At 36.9% G+C, this 24556-nt stretch overlaps 1 protein-coding gene across 1 annotated transcript in view; it reads left to right on the forward strand.

Annotated features, from left to right (window-relative positions):
* Positions 1 to 10791: 10791 nt before the first annotated feature.
* Positions 10792 to 24556, forward strand: part of LOC150108342 (dynein regulatory complex subunit 11-like) — a 286902-nt gene continuing 273137 nt past the window's right edge. Inside the window, exon 1 of the mRNA XM_090390448.1 lies at positions 10792 to 10802. Coding sequence (XP_090246574.1) covers positions 10792 to 10802 — 11 coding nt within the window. The remainder of the gene's footprint in view (positions 10803 to 24556) is intronic.

Here is a 24556-nt window from a genome sequence, read left to right on the forward strand (position 1 = left end):
AGAAGGTACATCAGAAAAGCAGAAGTGAAAACGAAATGAAGGAAACGAAATTAGAAAAAAGTTAATGAGAATGATTAATAATATTGAGTAATGTGAATGAACTTAACATTACTGATTCAAGGACTTAATTATTTGTGCATTACTAAGCCGATTTGACCGGGCCTGCCCTGGTTTGAAAGTCCTGTTCCTGTGTCCTAGCCGATTTGTGAATTGTCCCTGGAAAATAATATTACATATTGTTGCTATTGCTATTGTACATTATCACGAGTGGGAGGGAAATAAAAATAGAAAAACAAATAAAGTATAAAAATAATGATGCTGCACTAAACTTTACAATATGCGTAATTGATCTGCATCAAGGCCACTTCAATTGTAGCTAGACACTACTATGAAACTATGTGCATGCAGAATCTATACAGGTGTGCAAATCACATGTCCATGATATAGCGTCGTGCGTGTTTACAATACTTTGTCCATTCTAGTAGTGATTCAAGTGGTATACTACAGCTCAGAAGGAATAAAGACAGTGGATGAAAATATTACATTGTTTAAAATAATCATTAATCTCAACATTCATAGACTAAAAACTATTTTTAAAGTTTAACAGTTTTATTCCAAAAAGAAAAGTAGACATTTAAAACATACATAATTAATAAAATACTTTTAATTTTTTTTAAGTTAACAGTCAACTTGTTTTGTTTGCTTTTCTTAGAAGAACTGTGCTTAAATGTACAATTATTTTGATGCCAATTAATCAAAAAAAAAAAATCAGCTAATGCCTTTTATTCCCTTATAGGGAGTAGGCGAGGCCTTTTAACCCTATCTAGCTTTTTGGATACTGAGTGGGCAGTTCAGTCTCCACCGGTAGCCAATCAGAGATAGCTGGCCCGTGTCTATCACTAATTATAGCAGCCACCGATGAAGAGGCTGGCAAACAAGTGCTGCCATCTCTTGGTACCTAACCCTAACAAGATATGTTACTGTCTGACATCATGTGGGTACTGCGGTCGATTTTCTTGAGTTTATGGGATGAAAAACCTGAGTTTCCGGGAGGAAAAACCCGTTTGCCTGTGCCAGAGATCGACTAACTCGGGAAGTGGTCGAAGAAAGGCTTAGAAAAAGTTCCTCCAGTCGGAGACTAGACTTGAACTTAAGTCTGACTTCAAGCAACCAAGCGCAGAGGATGCAAGCACCACTTCCACTGAGCTACACAGGCCTATGCCAATTAATTTAAAGTTAAAAGTCAATATTAATATATTTGTCATATAGAAGCATCCTGGTTTGGGAAAATCAAAATATGGTCAGCTTATGCATTACTTGAATGGATACCGTTATATCATATCGAGATCTGCTGCTTTATCTTGATACTTTCATGTATTCTGAAATGTCGAGTAATGTGTAGGTTTGATATCCACTTATCTTCTACATATCTCTTAACTCTATACAGTGATCTCTCTCCCATCACACATTTAACTATTCCGCTAGTTGAGTCATCTTTCTTTAAGATACACTGTACTTTCATTTCCCAATTTCTTCTCGAGAGAGAAAAAAAGTGACTGAAGTATTTAAGTAGTGGAATCATCAAAGGTTGGGTGATGATAAAGGGAGAGATATATACTATGTTATATGTGTTACATGCAATAAGATAAGCGAATATCGAAAAATTGTACTTGCATTGCTCAACTTTTCAAAATACATGAAGATGTTAGGGGGCAACAGCAGCAGATCTCGATGTGATATAACCTTATCCATTCAAATAATGGGCAAATGGATTCCAAGATGGCAGAAGATGAATACCGACACGATGGTTGTTGTTGCGAAGAATGTTTTTGATTTCAGTGGTGATTAGTGAGTTTTAGATATTGTGAATCTTCTTTGATAGCGGAACACAAGGAAGACGTTGACTTTTGATACAATTTTCCGGCCCTAGCCCGTTCTCTTCGCCATTATAAATATTTCATCCCTCATTGTACACAAGAGTGGAGAATGTAAAAGATATCAAGGATGCCATTCAACAGTTAAACAAAGATATGTCACTTGACATTCTCAAATTCATCCTAAAGAAATTTGAAACAGACTATCCTGGTTGTTTGAATCTCTTCACTCAAGTAAATGACACTGAAGATGATGATTTGGACATCGAAGAGGACATTACACCTGTTCCACCTACAAAGACTCCACGACAGTTCGATTGTTCACATGAGGAACAATCTAATAAAAGATGCAGAACATTGGAAGGTGGAATGGAAGATGATGTAACAACTCAACAAAATCAGATCACCCAAGATAGAAAAGAAAAGGTCCTTCCAGTTATCCTTCGAGATAAACATAAATGGACCTCAGTCTCAAGATCCCTAAGAGAACAAAATATCGATTTCTCCTGGGCAAGAAATACTGAAGAGGGTGTAAAGATTCACCCTACCACTGTCACAGATTATCGCATGATGACGAAAATGCTGGACAACTCTAAATTGCCCTTCCACACCTTTGCTAGCGCAAAGGTGTGGAAGGGCAATTTAAACTCCTCAGCCACTCCTCTTAGAACTTAAAAGTAGTTCTAAGAGGAGTGGCTGAGAGCATCACAACTGAAGTGATCACAGCTGACCTCATCAGCCGTGATCAAGCTGACCTCATCAATCAAGGATTGACTCCAATCAAAATCAGTAGAATGTTGAGGTCAGATAAAACGCCAATGCCACTGGTGTTGGTCGAAATCTCTAACACACAAAAAAGAATCTATGAAGTTACCAACATTTGTGAGCTTAAAATTACAACCAAACCTCTAAGGAAGAAGGCATCGGCAGGGCAGTGCCACAGATGCCAGAGGTTTGGGCATGCCCAAAAACTGTGCAGAGCTGCCTACAGATGCCTAAAATGCAGTGAGGGTCACCAAACTAACTCCTGCACCAAGCCCAGATCCACACCTGCCTGCTGTTCCAATTGTAGAGGACCACATCCCTTTAATTACAAGGGATGCCTTTTCCATCCATAGCTCAACAAGAACTAACAACGCTCCTCCAAGTAAACAGACAGCGAAACAGATTGCCCTCCAGATCATAATACCTCACATTCGGCAACACAGGAAGGCATTCGACCTTCATCCATGTCCAAAATCATATGCAGAAGCAGTAAGAACCCAGACTCCTTCATCGCAAGAGTGAACAAGCTCTAATCTCACATCAGCTTTAACCTCGTCACTTGCAACAATGCTGCATGAATTCAGCAAAGCAAGCACCTCACTATCCTCCAGAAAAAGATTCTATCTAGAAACCCAATCGATATTAACAGTTATCTATAATGTTTAAAAAATTTAAACCAAATTCTCTCATGGTAACAGCATGAAATGCCAATGGCTTAACAAATAAAATTCTCGAGCTCCAAGAATTTGCAAAAAGATACAATCCAGACATAATCTTGATCAGTGAATCCTACCTCAGACCATCAAAAAACCCAAAACTAAAAGGTTATATTTTATATAGGGCAGACAGACTTAACTCTAGTGGAAACAGCACAGCTATTTTTTTCAAAAATTATTTAAGCCACAAATCGCTGACCAACCCCCCATACTCTAAACCTTGAAGTGACGGGTGTGAAGGTGCACACTAATAACGCAGGCAAACTCAAAATCTATGCAGCGTAAAATCCTCCCAGTATTCCACTATTGACAGCAGACTTAGACTCCCTCCTCAGCTCCACGGATTCCATAATTACAGCAGGAGACCTAAACTCCAAACATATGGCCTGGTTCAGTTTGTCAATCGACTCCAAAGGCCATACCTTATTTAACTACACGTAACTCAACTCATCAATGGTAGCTAGACAGTCTGGGAAGCTCTACAAAAACATCGAAATCAAGAATGGGAAACCAAACTGAACTATCTGAACTCAGGGGATAACTCCATCTGAAATTCTTGAGAACCCTCCACACTGAAAGGCAACTCATACTCCTAATTCAGACCACGAAAGGAGCAGCTCACACTGACCAAGAAAAAGCAGAAGCTTTGGTTGACAATTTGGAAACTCAGTGTAACCCCTCTTATGAGAATTTAAACATCAATCTAATCTACAAGATTCACCACAGAGTCAGGCAGGTCATAACACAACAAAAGGAGAAGGCAGAACCCATCACACCCACCTCTCCAGCAGAACTTATAAAAATCATAACCCACTTCAATAACAACAAAGCTCCAGGTTCAGACAGATCACAAACACAATCAAACTACTCCCAGAAAAGCCATTTTGCACCTAGTCAATATTATCAATGCTATCCTCAGATTCAAATATTTTCCCCTAGCACGGAAAACGACTGACATTACACCAATCAAAAAGATTGGAAGAAACCCTCAGCTCCCCGAAAGCGACAGACCTATCAGCCTACTGTCCAGCCTAGGTAAGGTTGCAGAAAAAGTCATCCTTATAAGGCTGCAATCAGCAACAGATAAGCTAGGTATTATCCCTAATGAGCAATTCGAATTCAGAAAAAACCATAGCACCACACATCAGATACACCGACTGGTTGAATTTATCACCACAAGTTTCAACTGGAACCTCCACACTGCTGCAGTCTTTACAGACGCTGCAAAGGCTTTTGACAAGGTGTGGCACCAAGGTCTTCTCTACACACTCGTCAAATTTGGCATGCCAACTAATCTAATAAAAATCATAGATAGTTATCTTAAAGACAGATTCATGCAAGTAAAAATAAATGAAACCGTATCAACCAGACGCAAGATCCTGGCAGGTGTGCCACAGGTTCTCTTTTGACTCCACTGCTGTTTTCTATCTACATAGCGGATATTCCTCAAAATCCAAGTTCAACAATCACACCATTATATGCGGATGATACGCTTTATTAGCAAGATCTCTCAGACACAAACTAGCTATCAAAAGACTCTAAAATAGTATTCACACATTGGAGAAATGACTGATGGACTGGAGGATCCAAACAAACCCACTGAAGAGTTCAGCCATCCTGTTCACCAAAAAAAGTTTCAGATCAAGATCCCATGGCAGAGCGAAGTCAAATACCTCGGTGTTATGCTTGACAAAAACTCCAATTCACCAATTATATAAAACACATAAGCTCGAAGACATCCAAAGCAATCGCTCAGCTCTATCCCATGATCAACAGAAGAAGTAAACTGGATACCCAGAACAAACTACTCATATACAAGATGGTAATACATCCAGTCATCACTTACGCATCTCCTGGATGGAGCCACACCTCGAATACAAATATTCAAAAGCTGCAGCGAATACTGAACAAATGCCTGAGAATGATTCTGGATGACGCATGGTTCATTAGAAACTCCCAGATTCACAGAGATATCAACATTCCCTACATCACATCCCTTCTCCATGACCTAGCATCAAGACGAACAATCATTCAGACTACAATGAAGCAGAATTCTACAAACTCAAAAGATCCAAGTCAATTCTATGCTCAGCTGGACACAGCTAATCTCACTGCCGTTCCAGGGCAAGCTTAACGCTCAATAACTCTCCACTCAAAGAACCCCCCCCCCTTCAGACAAAGGGGAATATGAAAAGTATTTATGCTTCACCCAACAAATCAGCAACACGTTCCGCGTATAAGGGAATAAAACGGGTTAGCTGATTTATTTGATATTTTAGAACTGGTTTCCACTGAGACTCTTTCGTGCTGTGAAATAGGAAGGCACCTCATTGGAAAATTTTCTTTCCTATTATGACGTAAGAAAAAAAGACAGTACTTTCTTTGGATCGATAAGTAGACAAAACCAGCTATCGATAAATTAACTTTATCTGATCTGGAGAAATGAAACGAGGATTCTTTACAGATGACAGCATGAATCTGTTCGAAATATTGTATTAATTTGGTTACAGTTTACAATGTATCATAACTGCAATATTCTGAGGAGTTGAATAAAGTAATTTTCCCTGCTTATAAAAACAGATGTGTAAATCATTCAAACAAATCAAGTATCTTCCGAAATATGATTATCCATAATATTTGTGATATACCATGATCATTCTACAAGAAAACAAAATTCGTTTCAATTGAAGCAAGCAGAAATTCCACAGCTTATTAAGTATTTCACTGTACGTAATCTCTTCTCATAGTCACTCCCAAAGACATGTTTCAATAAAATAACAAGGTATCTGAAGACAATTTTTTGATAAAAATGAATTATTATAATGATTTGGAAATGTCAGAAATACTGTCATCTTGTATGCTATTATCCTGTACTATAGGAATATTGTCATATCGTAGGCAGAGAAATAAACTTTAAAATTATATCTAAAGAATAGTGCCTAAAAAGTGTATTGATAATAGTGTGCAAAGGAGGACAGATTGCTTCAAAAAGTATCATATTTCATCACCAGTGTAGTCGGATCCTCGCTATATAACTGTTCGCAAACACTCTGCTAAAATGTATTATACATTTACGTTTTGTTAGCATGAATTATTTTAATGCTAACAAAACTTAGCCCAGTTCTCCAATCTATGCAAATCATCCTGCAAAATTTTGCTTAATAATAATAATAATACTTGAAGAATTGCTTCTCACTAAAAGAGTCTCTCTTCATCATAGGTTCAGACCACATACGCATTACATTTCGAAAATAATTGTGATTATTATTATTATTATTATTATTATTATTATTATTATTAATATTATTATGGGTAACTCCAAGGAGTCCTTAGACTCATCGAGGGAGGCCCTAACATCATGTCAAGAACAACTATTCAACATTCACACAGTATCTACCATACTTCGCCTTGAACTCATTCACAGCCATGGCACCCACAACAGACACTGGCAGCTTATTCCACTCATTCACCACTCTCCGAGTAAAAACCCTAGCTCTAACATTCTTGCACAGTTTCCATGGATGGTTCTTAGTCCTCCCACCACCAGTCCTGTTCTCAAAAATATCTTCAGAATTAATCGTATAGAAACCCTTCAGTAATTTGAATGTCTCAATCATATCACCCCTCTTCCACCTATCAACCAATTTCTGCAACCCACAAATCTTCAACCTGTTCGCATAAAGTTTATTCCATAGACCTGCTATCATCTTGGTCACTCGTCTCTGGATCCTCTCCACCTCCTCCCCATCAAGAATATCATTGATGCCATCTAGACTATTGTGCCCAAATCTGGGCACAGTAGTCTAGATGTGATCTTATCAAGGCTTGATACAGAGGAACAATAACTTGCTTGTCTCTGCTCATCAAAGTATTCTTCAGTAACCAAGTGATTTGATTTAGCCACTTTTGCAATGTGTCCCCTAAACATCAACTCCCCATCCACCAACTCTCCCAAATCCCTGGCCTCGTCAATCTCCTGGAGTACAGTTCCACCAATGTGGTATACTACTGCTGCTAATCTTTTCACCCCAAAATGCATAACCTTACATTTTGCCACATTAAATTGACATCCATTCTCCTTAGCCCAGTCCTATGCAAATCACCCTGCAAAATTCTGACATCATGTGCATTCACTATTGCTCTACCCAACTTTGCATCATCAGCAAACAAATGAACAGTTCCTCTCAGATCCTTTCCTATATCGTTAATGAACAAATTAAACGGTAGTGATCCAAGAACAGAACCCTGCAGCCTAGTCACAGGCCTTCTTTTCGATTCTACTCCTGAATAAACTACTCTCTGATATCTCTCCATCAACTACCTTCCTATCCATCTCACCAACCATATATCCATCCGCGTATGCTGCAGTTTACTGATTAGAATTCTATGTGGTATCCTGTCAGAGGCGTTAGCAAATTCCAGCAGTATTACTGTAAACCCATTATCCTTATCCAGTTCAACTGTCACTGTGTTATAAAACGTGAGCAAGTTACTGAGGCATGATCTACCCTTCACAAAATCATGCTGTCCCCCATACAGTATCCCATTTTCATCTATCCAATCCTGTATTTTTCTCTTGATTATTCTCTCCAAGACCTTGACAACGACTCCTGATATGCTGATCGGTCGGTAATTTACAACAGCAGTCTTGGAACTCCCTTTATGCAGTGGAACTATTTTCCCCTCTTTCTACCCCCTCAAGACTCGCCCAGACCCGAGACTCAAATTAAACAAAATGGTCAAGGGCACCGACAATTGTGTAGCCGCTTCACATACGACACGAGCTGGTATACCATTCAATCCCACAGATGTATTGACATTGAGGTTTTGTAATAGACTATTCACCTCCACTTCATTACCACAATTCCCGTATAAGCTGTTGGTTCCTTCATTCCTGCAATATCACCACCTGGATAATATACTGTTGCAAAGTGCTCACTCAGTACTTCCACTATATCAACTTATTCAGTTACCTCCTTACCATCGGCATTCCTTAAAATCATTCTTCCATATACATTTTTTTCTTTTACTTGCAACATATCGAAAAAACTGTTTGGAATTCGCTTTATGTGCTTTATACCTTCATGTGCCTGCAGGTCACCTTTCTCCTTAAATTCCCTCCATAGTTGTTTCTTTTTTTGCAGCTCAAGCTTAATGGTGTTATTCATCCGTTTAACCCCTACTTGATTTACTATTAGGACTCTAGGTATACAATCAGCTATTGCCTGCTGCAAACACTCCTTAACCACCACCCATGCACTATCAACATCCAGCCCTTGCAGTGTTACATGCCATGCCACTGAACCAAGCAATCTCTTAAGCTTATCATACTTACCTTTTATCTACAAATTTTACTCATGTGTTCTTTGTGGATTAGCATGGCTTTTGATTCTCTGACCCATATATCTCTGTGCCATTTATTGAAAGTTAAAAAAAAAAAAAAAACATTCACGCGAAATTTTTGTTTTGAACTAAGGTATATTTTGTTTCCCCAGTTCACTTCAGTATTGGAGGAAGTATATAATTTTTTTGTGGTATACATTACTCACAGAAAAGTCTATGTTCAGATGCTTGAAGAAGAACTCTTTTCCCCCAGTGTGGTCCGAAATTAATCTCGAAAAGACTTTATTTTTTGCAATATTTTAACTCGTATGCAACTATCACTGTGTTCTTATCGAGAAATCTTCAAAAGTAATGCATCGTACGAATAATCTATCACTTTCTATTGGAAATAGTTAAACATATTCAGGACAATTTATGCCTCAGAAAGCAACAAAAATAACACTCGCTTTTCAAAATTTAAATTCAAAATTAAAATCTCCAAGGAGTCAAAAAACTTATTGCGGGAGATCCCACTATTACACACACACACACACATACACACACACACACACACACACAGTTTATCATACTGTGCCTTAAATATTTTAACCGTCCCTGTGCTCACCACACTCTCGGGCAACGCATTCCAATTTCCTCACCTCTCTATGCAAATAACCTGCTTCTCATCTTCTTGCTCACCCCTTATACAGATTCCATGGATGACCTCTATTTCTCTCCCTATCTATACCCATTCCATGCAAACCACCTAACATTAATCTTGTAATAACCTCTTAAAAGCTTATATATCTCCATCATATCCCCTCTTATACTTCTATTAACCAATTTCTGCAGATTTCATCTTCTTCTCAATCTCTCTCCTCATACTCAATAGTCCAGAAGCCACTTTATTCAATCATCTCTGGACCTTTTCAAATACATCCTTTTAAAAATCAGGTGACCAAATTTGATCAGGCCACATAATAATCCATATGTGGCCTGATCAAAGCCTTATACAAGGGAACCATAACTTTCTGTTTTCTACAATTCTACAAATCGGTGCCCTCTGCATCATTCCCATTATCTGCTGTGCTGTCCTCACAATTTTAGCACTATGTCCCCCAAAGTATTAGGTCCTGTTCACCATCACTCTATGATCTCTCATCTCCGCTAATTCTTCCAAGATATTTAAACCAATTGTGTATTCTACATCCCATCTCTGCTTCCCAAATTTCAAAACCTTACAGATTGCCACATTGAATTGATACCCACACTTATTTACCCATTCAGCCAGTGTATTCAAGTCCTCTTGCAAAGCCACAACATATGCTCTAATCCCGATTGCTCTCCCCCAACTTTGCATCATCTGCAAACAACTGCATATCACCGTTCAGACCTCTCCTAATATCATTTACATACAAAATAAACTGCAATGGACCCTGAACAGACCTTTGGGGTACACCACTAATAACCTTCCTATTCTGGGATATCTCTCCTCCGTAGACAATTTGCTGATACCTATCAGGCCAATCCCCAATCCAGCGACCTATCTACTGTTTTAGTCCCGTTCCAATTTAATTACCAGCTTGTCATGTAGCAATTTATCAAAGGTCTTTTTCAAAGTCTAAATATACCAATATGTATGTAACACTGTTATCCAATGCATTTGTCACTTTATTATTATAAAAAGTAAACAGGTTGCTAAAACACGATCTTCCTTTAACAAATCCATACTGGCCACCAAAGAGTGTTTTTACAAAGAATATAAATGCTAAATGAAAATATTTTTATTTGCAGTTGACTGCTTACATTTTTAATCATTTCTATTGTGTTTGAAAACAGTGAGCCATATATGATAATATAGGCGGTTTGTCTTTTGATGTTCTTCATATTTGTTTACGTAGGTAGCCAACAACAGTGTTTAAGTGTAATAGAATTTCTAATATACTGTGAACATAGAATACGCTACTTAGCTAAAATATTTAAGTAATGTTTCCAGCCTAATTTATTAGTAAGTGAAAGAAATAGTTTGCAATGGGCGTCTAATAAAGAAGCTGGGAAGGTGAAAATCTTCTATAACTTGACACAATATTTATGAAAGGCAAAATTAATCTACGATGTCAGTAAAGTAAGTTTTTATTTAATATCTTAGCACACTATTTCATAATAAAGCTCATATATATATATATATTTACTTAAGTTTAAATTATTTAGACTTAAATAAATATATATACTTAGACTTAAGTAAATATTTACTTAAGTCTAATTATTTAGACTTAAGTAAAACGTTACATTTTCCTTGAATGAAGTATTGTATATTGTATATTGTTCGTATTACACCTATTCGTAGCAGAACAATGGCTGCCAACGTCTTCGTTAGACGAGCTCTATTTGCATGATTTTTTGCAGTATAAAACTTGTGAAATGTAGTCGTTGCGAAATTTGAAAGATATGTAGAAGGAGAACGAAATTGGTGAGAGAGAGAGAGAGAGAGTGTGTGTGTGTAATAAACGCTTTGAAAGTGAATGCGGAGGGAATAAATTAGGTGACAGTAGAGTAGAAAGCATTGATACAAGACCGGAAAATGTAAATGTCGGTGATACTGAAAGTGCAGTGGCGGAAGTTCCTGAGAACATAGAAGACCCGAAAAAATGAAATTGCATGCTTGCATGTAGTGTTTCATAGGACAGAACGCGAAATTGAAAGGATGCACAAACGGCAAGAGATTATTATTAATATTATTATTATTATTATTATTATTATTATTATTATTATCTCTTGTAACACCTCCAGGGAGTCCAAAGACTCATCGAGGGAGAGTGTGCCAACAGCATCGAACGATTGAAATCCCTTCCAACTACTAACCGCACTCAAACTTGCTTAAATTTTTGCGTGAGCCATTAGTAGCAGAGGCTCTACCAACTATCCTAAAAAAATAATAATAATAAATAAAAAAAAAGAGATCCGAATCCAAAAAGAAAATTGTAAGAATAATATATAACTATAAATATAATAATAATAATATATATTAATAATAATATATTAATAATAATATATAATAATAATTTAAATTGTAAGAGAAATTGTAAGCAAATCATTATTTTCTGCGATTCTCTTATAAGGGGAATTCTTAATGAAAGCGATTTCACTAGTGCGAATCCCTTGAGGGATTCGCAGCAGTGAAAGCATGAGGGAGGGTGCGAAAGAGTTGTTGGAAGAAGGAAAAAAAGAAGAGGCGAGAGAATGAAGTTTGAATCTGTTGCCACAGTATGATAAAGGCGAAGTGAGAAGAAGAGTGAAGTTAGCTAATGAATCAAAATTCAGGTTGTGCAGAAGGGATGTAGAATTTGTGGACCTTTCACTTGAATTTGATGGGTGGAAAATTTTCTAAAATGCTGATTGACTGCACTTAAATGGATTCAGAGTTAAGTTTGGAGATAGTTTTGTTCACTGACGATGTGGAAGCACAAAGCCAGAAAACTAAAGCAATTAGGGCTCATGGGGACGAGAGTATGTGAAAGCATACACAAATCCAACGAGTGCGTGATTAAAAAAACATGCAGAATCTAGTCTCGCAGGCAACAACAGTGGTCATTTCAGGATGTAAAGGACGTTGGAAGCCTAAGGAGATGATACAGTTTCCATACATTAATTCTAAAAAGCATCAAGAATAAGAGGGAAGTGTTTTTTTGGCATTAATGCAACTTCGCAAAACGTTTTAGGCGTTGTGAGACTTGGATAACAACAGATGACATAGTTACAGGAATAGAATGTGATATGTGATGGATTTGGTATTTTCAGGGATAGAGTAGACAGGACTGGGGTGAGGTACGACTGATGACAGCAGATGAATTGCAGCCAACAAGATTAGGAGTCAGGCGGGAAGATTGAGTTCTTTTGAGACCCATAGGACAAAATATAAAACTAGTTGTTGCTTTAGGGGATGGCAGGTATGATGATGATGATGATGATGTGGAAGCCATACCCCAAAAGATTAGTACAAATCGAGTAATTATTATGTGGGGAGTTGAACTTCGGAAACAGAATGGAAGGAAGAAATATCACATAGAAGGAAGGAAATGATATTGCTACACTTACTGAGAGATAATTACTTGAAGCAGAAAATGTGACGGGGGGGGGCTTGGGTTATGAGAGTGTTAGATCTTGTTATAAGATCAGAAGACCTGTCCATGACTAAGTAGCCACATTGCCTTCAGTTGGGAAAAGTAATCATACGGTCAGACCACATTAGGGTAACCAACTTTTGAACATAAAAATAAGGGAGATTGGGTCACGACAAATTTTAGCGAAATTTTTGGGACATGAATCCTACATTAATTGATAGGATGGTTTATATTTAAAATATACAAATAGCAATTTAAATTATAGCACATCAAAATATGTAATATAATTTTAAACATTTATACTTACAATTAAAATATCCATGCTTCTTAGATTAAACTTATATTTATCAACAGATGCTGCAGCAGTTTTGATTTTCTTGTCTCCTTGTGCAAACTGCAAAAACTCTTTACAATCATAATCAAAATTGATTACTACCATTAGTTTTAATTTAATTAATTCTGAGCTACTTTGATTTCTCTGATCTGTAAATTTATTGTTCATCGTTGAGAACATTCTCTCAATATGGGCATTTGATCCTGGAATACTTAACACAAAGCCTAAAAATTTACCAAGATTTGGAACACTGATTTTCTTGTTATTTGATTAATTAAATATATTCACCCACTTTTGTTCAGTACTTCCTGATTTCACCATATTCACAACACTCACTGCACTACAAAACTCTTTATACAGATTGTCTTCATTTAGAATATCAATTAAATTGTTGAACAATGGCTTGCAAATGCCTGAAAGAAAGTTCACTGTCCAAATTTAGGGGCACAAGACAATGGATGGGATTTGCATCAGATAAATCACAATTCTTGGAAATGTACGTATAATGTACTATAATGAACAGTAAAAACTAACAAAATCATCTTTAATCTTTTTTTTTTTTTTTTTGTAGGGCTGGAGTCATACCGTTTAAAATCTTTTCAGTGGCATTACCAAAAAAACTGTACTTTATCCTCTATTGAATTTCACTACTTAAACATTGCATTATATTGTAGTATTCGATGATACTAAGATCTGCAGTTTCAAGGGATTTGGCAGCTCGAACAAATATAGCACCAATGTTGTGAAAAAAATTAAGGCATACTTCAACAACACATTCCTTTTCTGGATCCTCATCACTGAATTGTTTTTTCAAGATTTTTGGACAGTCGTTGACACTTAAAATAACTCTTAATAGGTAACCAGTTCTTTATTAACCTATCTACAGCTGATGTCAAAGAAAGCCACCTAGTATGAACATGACGAAGAATTTCAGACCATTCTGCTTCAAGAAAATCAAAGAATGATTTTAATTCACTCTTCTTTTTGCAGATACTGCAAAGTGTCCATAAATTCATTTCAATATCAATATTCAATCCATCAGAGGCATGTTTGGTTGCATTATGCAAAATATGATTGCAGCAGTTTGCTTTAACCATGTTTTTATTGTCTGCTGTGAGCAGCTTCATTACAGAATTATGTTTCCCATAATTCACGTGTATATTATCTGCACAATATGAAGTAACATTTATTACATCTAAATTGTGCTCATCAAGGAAGACTTTATCATGCTATGAATGGAGTTAGCTGTCTCATCAGCTTGCTGAATGAAGTCCTGGAGCCTGTTTTTTTATGTCACTTGGACTCTTAGAGGGTCAAAATATCTCACAACTAGAGAAACATCTTTCTATTTTTATGGTTCAAGGCATCAGTTGCGATTGAAAAAAAGTTGCTAGTTTTTGAAGGATCTTTTAAAACATCGATAACGTCCTGCACACTCCTTGGAGCCAGAATATTTTATACAATTGCTTCTGCCTCTGTTCGACCACATGAAATCTTCTTGGCCAAATTCGAGTCATAGAAAATGTCCCTTGATGGCTTATTTGCGCAGCCCATGCTTTTATAACTGATGTTGTGTTTCACAGTGTGAAAAACTAACGCTAGCTCACCTACAGTGTTGTTTAAGTCCTTATTTGTGTTACCGAAAAAGAGGTTCAAATTCGAAGAAGTCTTCACATCTTTCTCTCTCCGTTTATGTCCTTCACTGCTAGAATGTTGCTTGCAGTCATTATTGCCCCCCACGGGCGATACTGAAGTTGCGTTTACATAATATACAATTGGCTTTGTGAACGTTGGATAGCACGGGTTTTAGTCACGAGTACTGTTCTTCTCATTTCTTCAGATAAACACACAAATATTTCCATTTCCTTTTTGGTGGCGTTTTTACATTATTACTTTCCGTTTCACCGTCACTATCCATCACGAAAATATACTATGGCACTCGATGTTTAAGGATACTGAAAATACTTTGAGAATGAATGCAGATACAACGGCTGGTAAGAACTCAAGATAGGAAACAGACAAACAAAATCCGGAAGTGTATATCAAAAATCGCTACCAACGATTTAATTATTCTGAATGGGTATTGATTATTAAAATGGCGCCAAAGGTTACAAGATCAACACAAAGATATAACATCTTTGCCGGAACACCCATGTATATTCGTTGGCCGGAACAGAATTGTATCGATTAGAATTTTCCAAACTATCGATATTAGTATCAAATTGTATTTGGCAGTTATAATATAATATACATTGAAAAATTAACGACAAAGATTGATTATGAAAAATACGGAAGTATTTGAAGATCAAAACGGGAGCCGGAATCCAAAAAAATTAGCTAAAATACGGCGTTCCCGGGAAATACCGGAGAGTTGGTCATCCTATGTGGTCTTCACTTGGGAGGCAGAGAACATGTGGAAATTACAGGTAAGAAAGGATATATGTGAAACAATAAGACAGGTGATTATAACAAATTTAGGAAGCAGCCTGAAGCAGTGCCATGGCATAAAGCTCTGAAAATCAAGGATGTTCACATTGCATTGGTCATAGTCAAGATATATCTGGAGGAAACAATATCGCACTGTACACCCAAAGTCGGGGGGGGGGGGGGATCAACCGGGTCGGAGAACAAAACAAAATGTTGTGCAGAGTATATAAGCAGAAAGGTGACAAGCTAACACATTAACAGTACACGGATCAGACAAGAAAGGTGATCAGCATGACAAGGAAGGGAAAATTAGAATATGAGACGAAATTAGCCGAACAGGTGGAAGAAAATTGCAAAGGGTTTTTTCGTTATGTGGAAAGTAGGAGGTAAAATAACTATGGGAGGATAACTTTAATGAGTGCAGATGGTAAAGAAGTAACAGAAGCAGACGAAATTGTTGAGCTACTCAGTGATCACTTTGCAAGGATATATAATCAGTGGTGAGCTATAAGGGGTTCGCGCGAGCACTTTGTTAATTTTTTCTCAAATTTGCGAGCCCCTTGTTCTTCTTGTTTAATAATCTTGTAGAACTAGAAAATACCACCGTGGAATGTGTACATCCTACTATAATTGTTACTTTAAATTCATATGGATTTTCTGATAACTACATAAAAAATCATTTCATTGCATTTTGTTCTGACGGAGCTAGTGTAACAAATCAGGTGTTGCAATCAAACTTCTACAAAAATTTCCCAACGTTGTAATTTGGCATTGCGCTCATCGTTTACACTTAGCATTAGACCAGTGTTTCTCAACCTGTGGTCCGCAAGCAGACTTAAATTAAATAAATAAATATATATTTTTTAATTATCCAAACAAAACAAATTAAAATTGAATAAGTAAAAATTATTGAAATCAAATGAAGACTTAAAAAAAAAAACAAATAGTGTTAGAAATTTCATTCTGCCGCTAAATTTGTAGCGGCAGAATGATGAATAATGAAAGAGGGGTGAAGTGAATAACAATATAGTTTTATTGCTTCCGCCTTCCTTTGCTGTTTTGTCAGATTTGAAGTGAACATCTGTTATCCACATTTCAACCAATTGGTTTTTGTTTATTGATTTTTATTGTTGAAGGTTTCCCTCTTTCAACTAAGGCTCAGTATATCTTCAGAAGTGCTAAGTGATACTTGGACAAAGTGTGTCGTGAATTAGCCCCAGTATTTATATATTTTTAGGAAACGTTTTTTAATAATGGAAAAGTATTTATATATTTTTAGGAAACGTTTTTTAATAATGGAAAAGTGGCTTAGAACTAGGACCTTGAAAAGAAGAGCAAATGAAACAGTTGATGCTAACCCTAATTGTGATACACATGTTGTAACTGCGAGTAAATCTGATATTATTAAAGTAGAAGAAACAAGCAGTTCAAAGAAAAAATGCAGTAGGAAATATAACAGTTCATATTTGGAATTCGAGTTGAAATTCCAAATTTGATGTGGAGATGAAAAGAACAGGAACCTCAATGTGTTTTGTGTTATGAAGTGTTGTCGAATGAGTGCATGAAACCTGCAGAACTCAGACGACATTTAGAAACTAAACATTGGGATGTAAAAAATGAGCCAATTGAATTTTTTCAGCGACGCTTAGGGACATTAAATCATGGGAATGGTATAGTTTCGACCATGGGTTCCATTAATAGCAAGGCACTGGAAGCATCCTACCTGTTTAAGTTTGTGCACAGTGAAACCAGGGAAACCTCATTCTATCGGGTAAAATTTGCTACTTCCAGCTATAAAAGATGTGGTAAAAACTATGTTTGGCAACAAGTTACTAAAAGATGTTGATTTGATTCTTCTTTCAAATGACACTGTCGGTCGCAGAATTAATGATATGGCTGGTGACGTAGAATCTCAGTTAATCGAAAGAGTTAAGAAGAGCCCTTATTATGTGTTACAAATAGACTAGAATACTGATATTACAAAAGATGCGCAGTTAATATGATACGTAAGATATGCGCATGATAACGACATTCATGATGATATTCTGTTTTGTAGAACTTTGCCATCCCGAACAACTGGGAAAGGAATAGTTCACATTCTCAATAATTACATACTTTGCCCCTAGAAGGGGCAAAGTACTAACAAGGTTATTTCAATTAAGGCATGAAGTGTTATCATTTGTAAGTGAACGTAATTCTGATTGTGCATCACTCCTTGTTGACGAAGCATGGTTATCAACACTATCCTACCTTTCAGACATTTTTTGCGAAATTAAATTAATTAAATTCTCCCTTCAGGGAAATTCTTTAACTGTTCTTGATGTCTATGACAAAATAAAAGCATTCGAGAAAAAAAGTGGTTTTATGGATTAATTATGTAAAAGACAGACATTTTGTACCTTTTCCAAAATTGGAATCCTTTTTAGTGGAAAATGATATTTTTGTTGATTCTGAGTTTCTGGAAAGGGTTTGTGACCACCTCAAAAATCTGAAACGGAATTTTGAAACATATTTTCCGAATAACTTTTATAAGAAATTTCTGTGGCTTCGCGATCCATTTCAGGCTTGCAGTCATGAGAACAATCTTTCGTTATCGAAAAAAAAAAAAAAAAAGAACAGTTAACTGAGCTTTCAAATGTCAGTGGACTTAAAATGCAATTCCGTGATCTTGGTTTGGCTCGATTTTTGGATCTAGCCTTTAGTGAGAAGTGAATTTCCCGAATTATCTGAGGAAGCATTGAAAATCATCATGCAGTTTTTTACAACCTATCTTTGTGACAAAGGACTTTCATCGCTCCTTCAAATAAAAACAAATACAGAAATCGTCTGTGTGTGTGTGTGTGTGTGTGTGTGTGTGTGTGTGTGTGTGTGTGTGTGTGTGTGTGTGTGTGTGTGTGTGTGTGTGTGTGTGTGTGTGTGTGTGTGTCGATCTTCGACTGAAGTTGAAACTCTGCAAGGGTAAAGAAGCTCAACCATCTCATTAAAAGTAAGTAGTAACATAATTATATCATATTATTTATTTGTTTAATAAAAAGTAAAACTTTGTTCAATGATGATACACGTTTAATCCTTTACTTCCAGTTTAATTAATTATCTTTCCATATGTATTCAAAAGATGCTTTTAGATTTATTATGTTATAAATGGCACAGTTTTTCCGAAATTTGGTAATTCCTACATAGGTTTTTAAAAAAATTACAAAAAGTCAAAACGACGTATAGGGGAATAAATTAAAAACACTATGTTTATTTTTGAAGTAAAACTTTAATTCCAACATTCTAAAATGTTATTTTTCTTTCTTTTCTATTCGCAAAGTCGTCGATAACATTGTTGAAGTCTATTTCATCACTCAGTTACTGTTTTATAAAGAGTATGGCAAGATTTCTTAAACGCCAAAAAAGTGCCACCTGGGGCGTACTCCTCCCCCCCCCCCCATCTGTAACTAGTGGTCCGTAGAATTGTTTTAGGCATTTTGCTGGTCCTTGGGCTTAGAAAGGTTGAGAAACGCTGCATTCGACGATTCGATAAAAAAACATTAAAGAAATAAATCATTTTGAAATATTTATGGATAAATTATATGCTTTTTATCATCAATCAACCAAAAAATCAACGAATTGGTATCGAAATTTTAAAAATTGGCCGTGTGTTTGGACTACAATGGGCAGCTTGCAGTTTACGAACAGCTCTTGCTGTGTGGAGAAATTATGCAAGCATTTTGCATCGTACGATAAATATAAGGGCGTTTTAAACCGACTTCTCAATTTGGAATTTTTAAAAGATCTAGCATTAATGATTGATGTCCTACAGGAATTATCATATCTGTCAGAAGCTCTACAAAGTCGCAATATAAGTATTATAAGGGCTAAATTGGGCCTTTTTTTTTTTTTTTTTTTTTTTGTTCGACGATGCGAGCCCTTTGTTAAAATTTCCATAGCTCACCACTGTATATAATCCAAGTGAAGATATTGTTATGACAGAGGTGACAGGGACTGATGAGAACAGAAGTTGATGATTTGTAGGTAATCAGGATATTGCAGAATATGAATGCATACACAGCTGTGGGATTGGATGGAATATCGGCTTGCGTTTTAAAACAATGTGCAGGGAAATTGGCGATGCTTGTTGTCTGTGGCAACAAATTATAGACCATTCAGTATATCATAAGTAGTGTTAGAAGTACTGGAAACGTTGGTCAAAAAGAGAATTCAGAAATAGTTGAATGAGAATATGATACTCTATAAGGGGTATAGGTCATGCCTTAGTAATTTATTAGCTTTTTATAATAGGATGACAGCTGTTGGATTAAGAGAATGGCTGCACGATGATATTACTGGATTTTGCAAAGGCGTTTTACAAGATGCCACATGGAACTCTATTGCACAAATTGAAACAAATGGAGATAGATATGAAACTGGTGTTATTAATAAAAGGGTGGCTGATGGACAGATAACCAAAAGTAATATATGGAACAGCGGAATCCTAGAGAAGGCAGGTGTAGCAGGGCTCTGTGCTTAGTTCATTGTTTTTTAATTTTTACATAAATGATATAGGAAATAATTTGAAATGAGATATTTAGTTATTTGCTGATAATCAAAAGTTAGATATGTAATAGTTAATCAAGGAGATGTATAGAGATAACAGGATGAATTAAATAGGCTGACCATATTGACAAAATATAATGAATGTCGGTTTAATGTGGAAAAGTGTGAAGTTATGCATTTTGGGATTAAAAGATTACAAACTGTGTACTATATTGAGGAAACTAATTCCCGGAAATTGATGAAGCCAGGGATTTGGGAGTAGTAGTACATAGAAAGTTGAAGTTTAGCTGGCATCTTCCTAAACTAGCTAGGGTGGCTCACAGGATGCTTGGTTACTTAAGACCACACTAACCATCAGAGATAGGGAGTTATCATTCCTCTTTATAAAGTCTTGGCACACCTACATCTGGATTACTGTGCTCAGGTTTGATCACCTGTTTTTCTTGGAGATGAGGAAGTGGTGGAGAGGGAATCCAGAGGCGAATGACCAAGATGGTGAGTTGTCTGTGGAATGCTCCCTATTAGCATAGATTGAGGGTTTGTGGAATGCAGAAGGTTGGTTGTTAGGCGAAAAAAGGAGGATATGATGGAAACATTTGTTTCTTAAAGGATTTTATTGGATTGATGCAGGAATGTTTCAACACTTGGTAGAGGGAGCATAACACGAGATCATCCCTGGAAGTTGGATAAAATCATGGTTAGCAAGGGTGCAAGGACCGGATTTTCGCTTGAGTGCTGAATGGATGAATGAAACGGGTTGTCTTAGTCAGTTGTAAGTGTTTTTTCTCTTAATGGTTTCAAGGAGAGGCATGATAGATATTGTGTTGATAGTTTGGGTCTCTCACTATGAGTTTTAGGACTCCATGGAGGTGCCCGCGCAACAGTAATAGTAATAAGAACTTTTCAGAATTCGGATGCTAGCTGGACTTCACCACTTGTCTATGCTAGAGATCGACTAACTCGGGAACCGGTAGAGAAAAAGCTTTGAAAATGTTCCTCTAGTCGGCGACTACATTTGAAACCAAGTCTCTCTATCTATATATATAATTATCCATTAGTAGCAATTGGCTCTAACAGGATTGCATATGCGTAGTTAAATTTTCTCTATAGAGTTTGTCCTTTAGTTTGCGCACGCATGTAGGATTATTTTTCCGAAATTCTGGCCATAATCACATAACTCAAGCAAAACCATAGAAATTATCAGATAACAGTTAGTTTTCTGAAAAATATGGTTACTTGAAGGGGAAAATCATTCAAATCAGGAGAAAGAAATCTAGTTCAACTATGGAAAGCATAAATAGAAATTATAGAGCTGATAAACCAAACAAACATTTGGTGACAAATAAAGAAATTGTTTGTTTACCACCAAAATATCGAAGGCAACAGAATATTAAGTTATTGTTAAGAGTATACTCAGCTGCTTGGTCTATAGAAATGAAAAAGCGAAGCTAATTGGAATTATGTACATTAAAGTTAGGATAGTTGGGCTGCAGGAAATAAAAATACAGGGGGTAGAAAGCATGAAAGTTTCGGAGTTTATTTATATAGAGATTGAACAGTTGGAAATATAATAGATTTAATGGATATATAATAGATTTAATAGAATTTGAAAAAGAATTTTTTGCCAAAAACAAACAAACAAAAACATCGTTGATATGACATAAAATGTCAGAGTGCGCTGAATTTGGAATGAATAATTTAACAAGTAATTTGAACAGTTCAAATTTGAACAGTGGCGTGTGGTTTAAAGTTAAGATTGCATAAATCATGTTTTAAGGAGTCTAAGAAGGGAGGAATTTTCCATTCGTTTGTAATTTTTCTTTTTTCACCCTTCTGTGTGTGGGGGGGGACGAGAAACTCTGTGGTCAAGCTACACCACGCTTCTGCTTTTCAAGGTTCTTGTATTCAGAGGAAGACGGACGTGCGGTATGCACAAATAAACGCTTAGGTTACTCAGGTGTCCCTCTGTATCACGGATAAATATTTGCGAAAATCTGTAAGTTACTGATAATTCTCTCATCTTCTAGTGTGACATTGCTTCGCAGCACAAATCTTTAGCGCATGAATAAAGTTAAGACTAGAAAAAGAAAAAACATACGGCAGCAAGATTATGTACAAGGTAGTCAAGAATCAATCTTAATCACTGAAGTTATGTTGCTTCCCGTACGCTGTCTAACAGCAGGTCTGGTGACCGCTTCACTGTTGTATGTTTCCTTATTATCGAAAAGGTGCTGAATGTCCAGTTGCTTTGCTAGAACTTTTGCCGCCCGGGGCGGTCCCTGAATTTGTCGTCCCTCTCAATACAAACCAAAAATTCTACAAAAAGTCAAAACGACGTATAGGGTAAGGTTCAAAGTGTCGCCCGGGGAGGACCCCTCCCCCCGGGCGACACTCGTTCACAAGCTACGCCACTGTGAACGTTAGTACCATTGGCATAACTTGAAGGATAATAAAATTTATTTTACAGAACCACATTAGCAGATGACGTTCAGACTTTCCTGAAATAATCACGACGAAGTCTAATGCTGGTGAATCTACTGCCTGAAACTTCATGAGCAGGGACTTCGGCTATCCCTAATCCAAATTCCTCTCATACTACATGCATAAAGAACAGAGGAATTTAATTAGGGAAAGGCTAAATCCCTACTCATGAAACTAAACATAGATTCTGCAACATCACGCTTCAGTGATCATACTTGATGGTGAAGATAGTATGCATTGACAAATAGATGCAATGAGTGGAAGGAGGGTAATTATTATGGCGGATTTCAACTATGGTAACATTCATTGGAAGGAAGGAATTGGATTTTATGCAGTTATTAAGAGATAACTACATAAGACAGCATGTAATGGAATATATTAGGGATTCGAGAGTGCTTGACCTAGTAATTTCATCTGAGAATTTGACTGTAATGAATATGACCATTTTACCACCAATTGGTGAGAGTGAGCATAAGGTTTTGACCTAGGAGGTGGCCAAATGTGTGGAATTTTTAATTAAGGGTACATGTGGAAGTACCGGGCTGGTGAGTATGACAAGCTCAGGAGATTGCTTGGTTCAGTGCCATGGCATGTAAAACTGCAAGGGCTGGGGGTTGATAGTGCATGGGAAGTGGTAAAGGAGTGTTTGAAGGAAGTAATGGCTGACTGTATACCTAGAGTCCAACAGTAAATCAAGTAGGGGGTTAAATGGATGAATAACAGCATTAAGCTTGAGCTGCAAAAAAAGAAACAACTGTGGAGGGGATTTAAGGAGAAAGGTAATATACTGCAAGCACACGAACAGTATAAAGCACAGGCCAGAAAGGTAACGAGTTTGGTAAAGAAAGCAAAAGCTGACTATGAAAGGAAATTAGCCACGCAAGTTAAAGATAATCCCAAACAGTTTTTTCAATATGCTGCAAGTAAAGGAAATAATGTATATACGGCAGAATGATTTTAAGGAATGACGATGGTAGGGAGGTAACTAAATTAGTTGATATAGTGGAATTACTCAGTGAATACTTTCCAAGAGTATATCATTCAGGTGGTGGTATTGCAAGAATGAAAGATCCAACAGGTTATACGGGAATTGAGGTGAATGAAATGGAGGTCAATAGTATATTACAAAACCTTAATGTGAATACATCTGTGGGTTTGGATGGTATACTAGCTCGGGTCTTACGTGAAGCGGCAAAAAGAATTGTCAGCGCCCTTGACCATTTTGTTTAATTTGAGTCTCGGGTCCGGGTTAGTCCCGAGGGGGGGGGGAAGAGGGAGAAAATTGCCACTACATAAGGGAGATTCCAAGACTGCTGTTGCAAATTATCGACCGATCAGTATATCAGGAGTCGTTGTCAAGGTTTTGGAGAAAGTAGTCAAGAGAAGAATACAGGAATAGATAGATGATAACGGAATACTGTATGGGGGACAGAATTTTATTGTGAAGGGTAGATCATGCCTCAGTAACTTGCTTACATTTTATAACAGTAACGGCTAAGCTGGTTAAGGGTAATGGGTTTACAGTCATACTGTTGTACCTTGCTAAGGCCTTTGACAGGATACCACATGGAATTCTAATCAGCAAACTGCAGCATATGGGGATGGATAGGAGGGCGGTTGATGGAGAGATATTAGAGAGTAGTTTATTCAGGAGTAGAGTCCAAAAGACGGCCTGTGACTAGTGACTAGTGGTGTGCCGCAGGGTTCTGTTCTTGGACCACTACTATTTAATTTGTTCATTATTGATATCGGAAAGGATCTGAGAGGAATAATTCATTTGTTTGCTGAATGATGCAAAGTTGGGTAGAGCAATAGTGAATGCACACGATGTCAAAATTTTGCAAGATGATTTGGATGGATTGGGGGACTGGGCTAAGGAAAATAGATGTCAATTTAATGTGGGAAAGTGTAAGGTTATGCATTTTGGGGTGAAAAGATTAGCAGCAGTATACCACATTGGTAGAACTGTACTCTAGG

Source organism: Typopeltis vanoorti, chromosome 3, assembly GCF_054136105.1.
Source record: "Typopeltis vanoorti isolate ZY-2024b chromosome 3, IOZ_Tvanoo_1.0, whole genome shotgun sequence".
NCBI classification, from domain to species: Eukaryota; Metazoa; Arthropoda; class Arachnida; order Uropygi; family Thelyphonidae; genus Typopeltis; species Typopeltis vanoorti.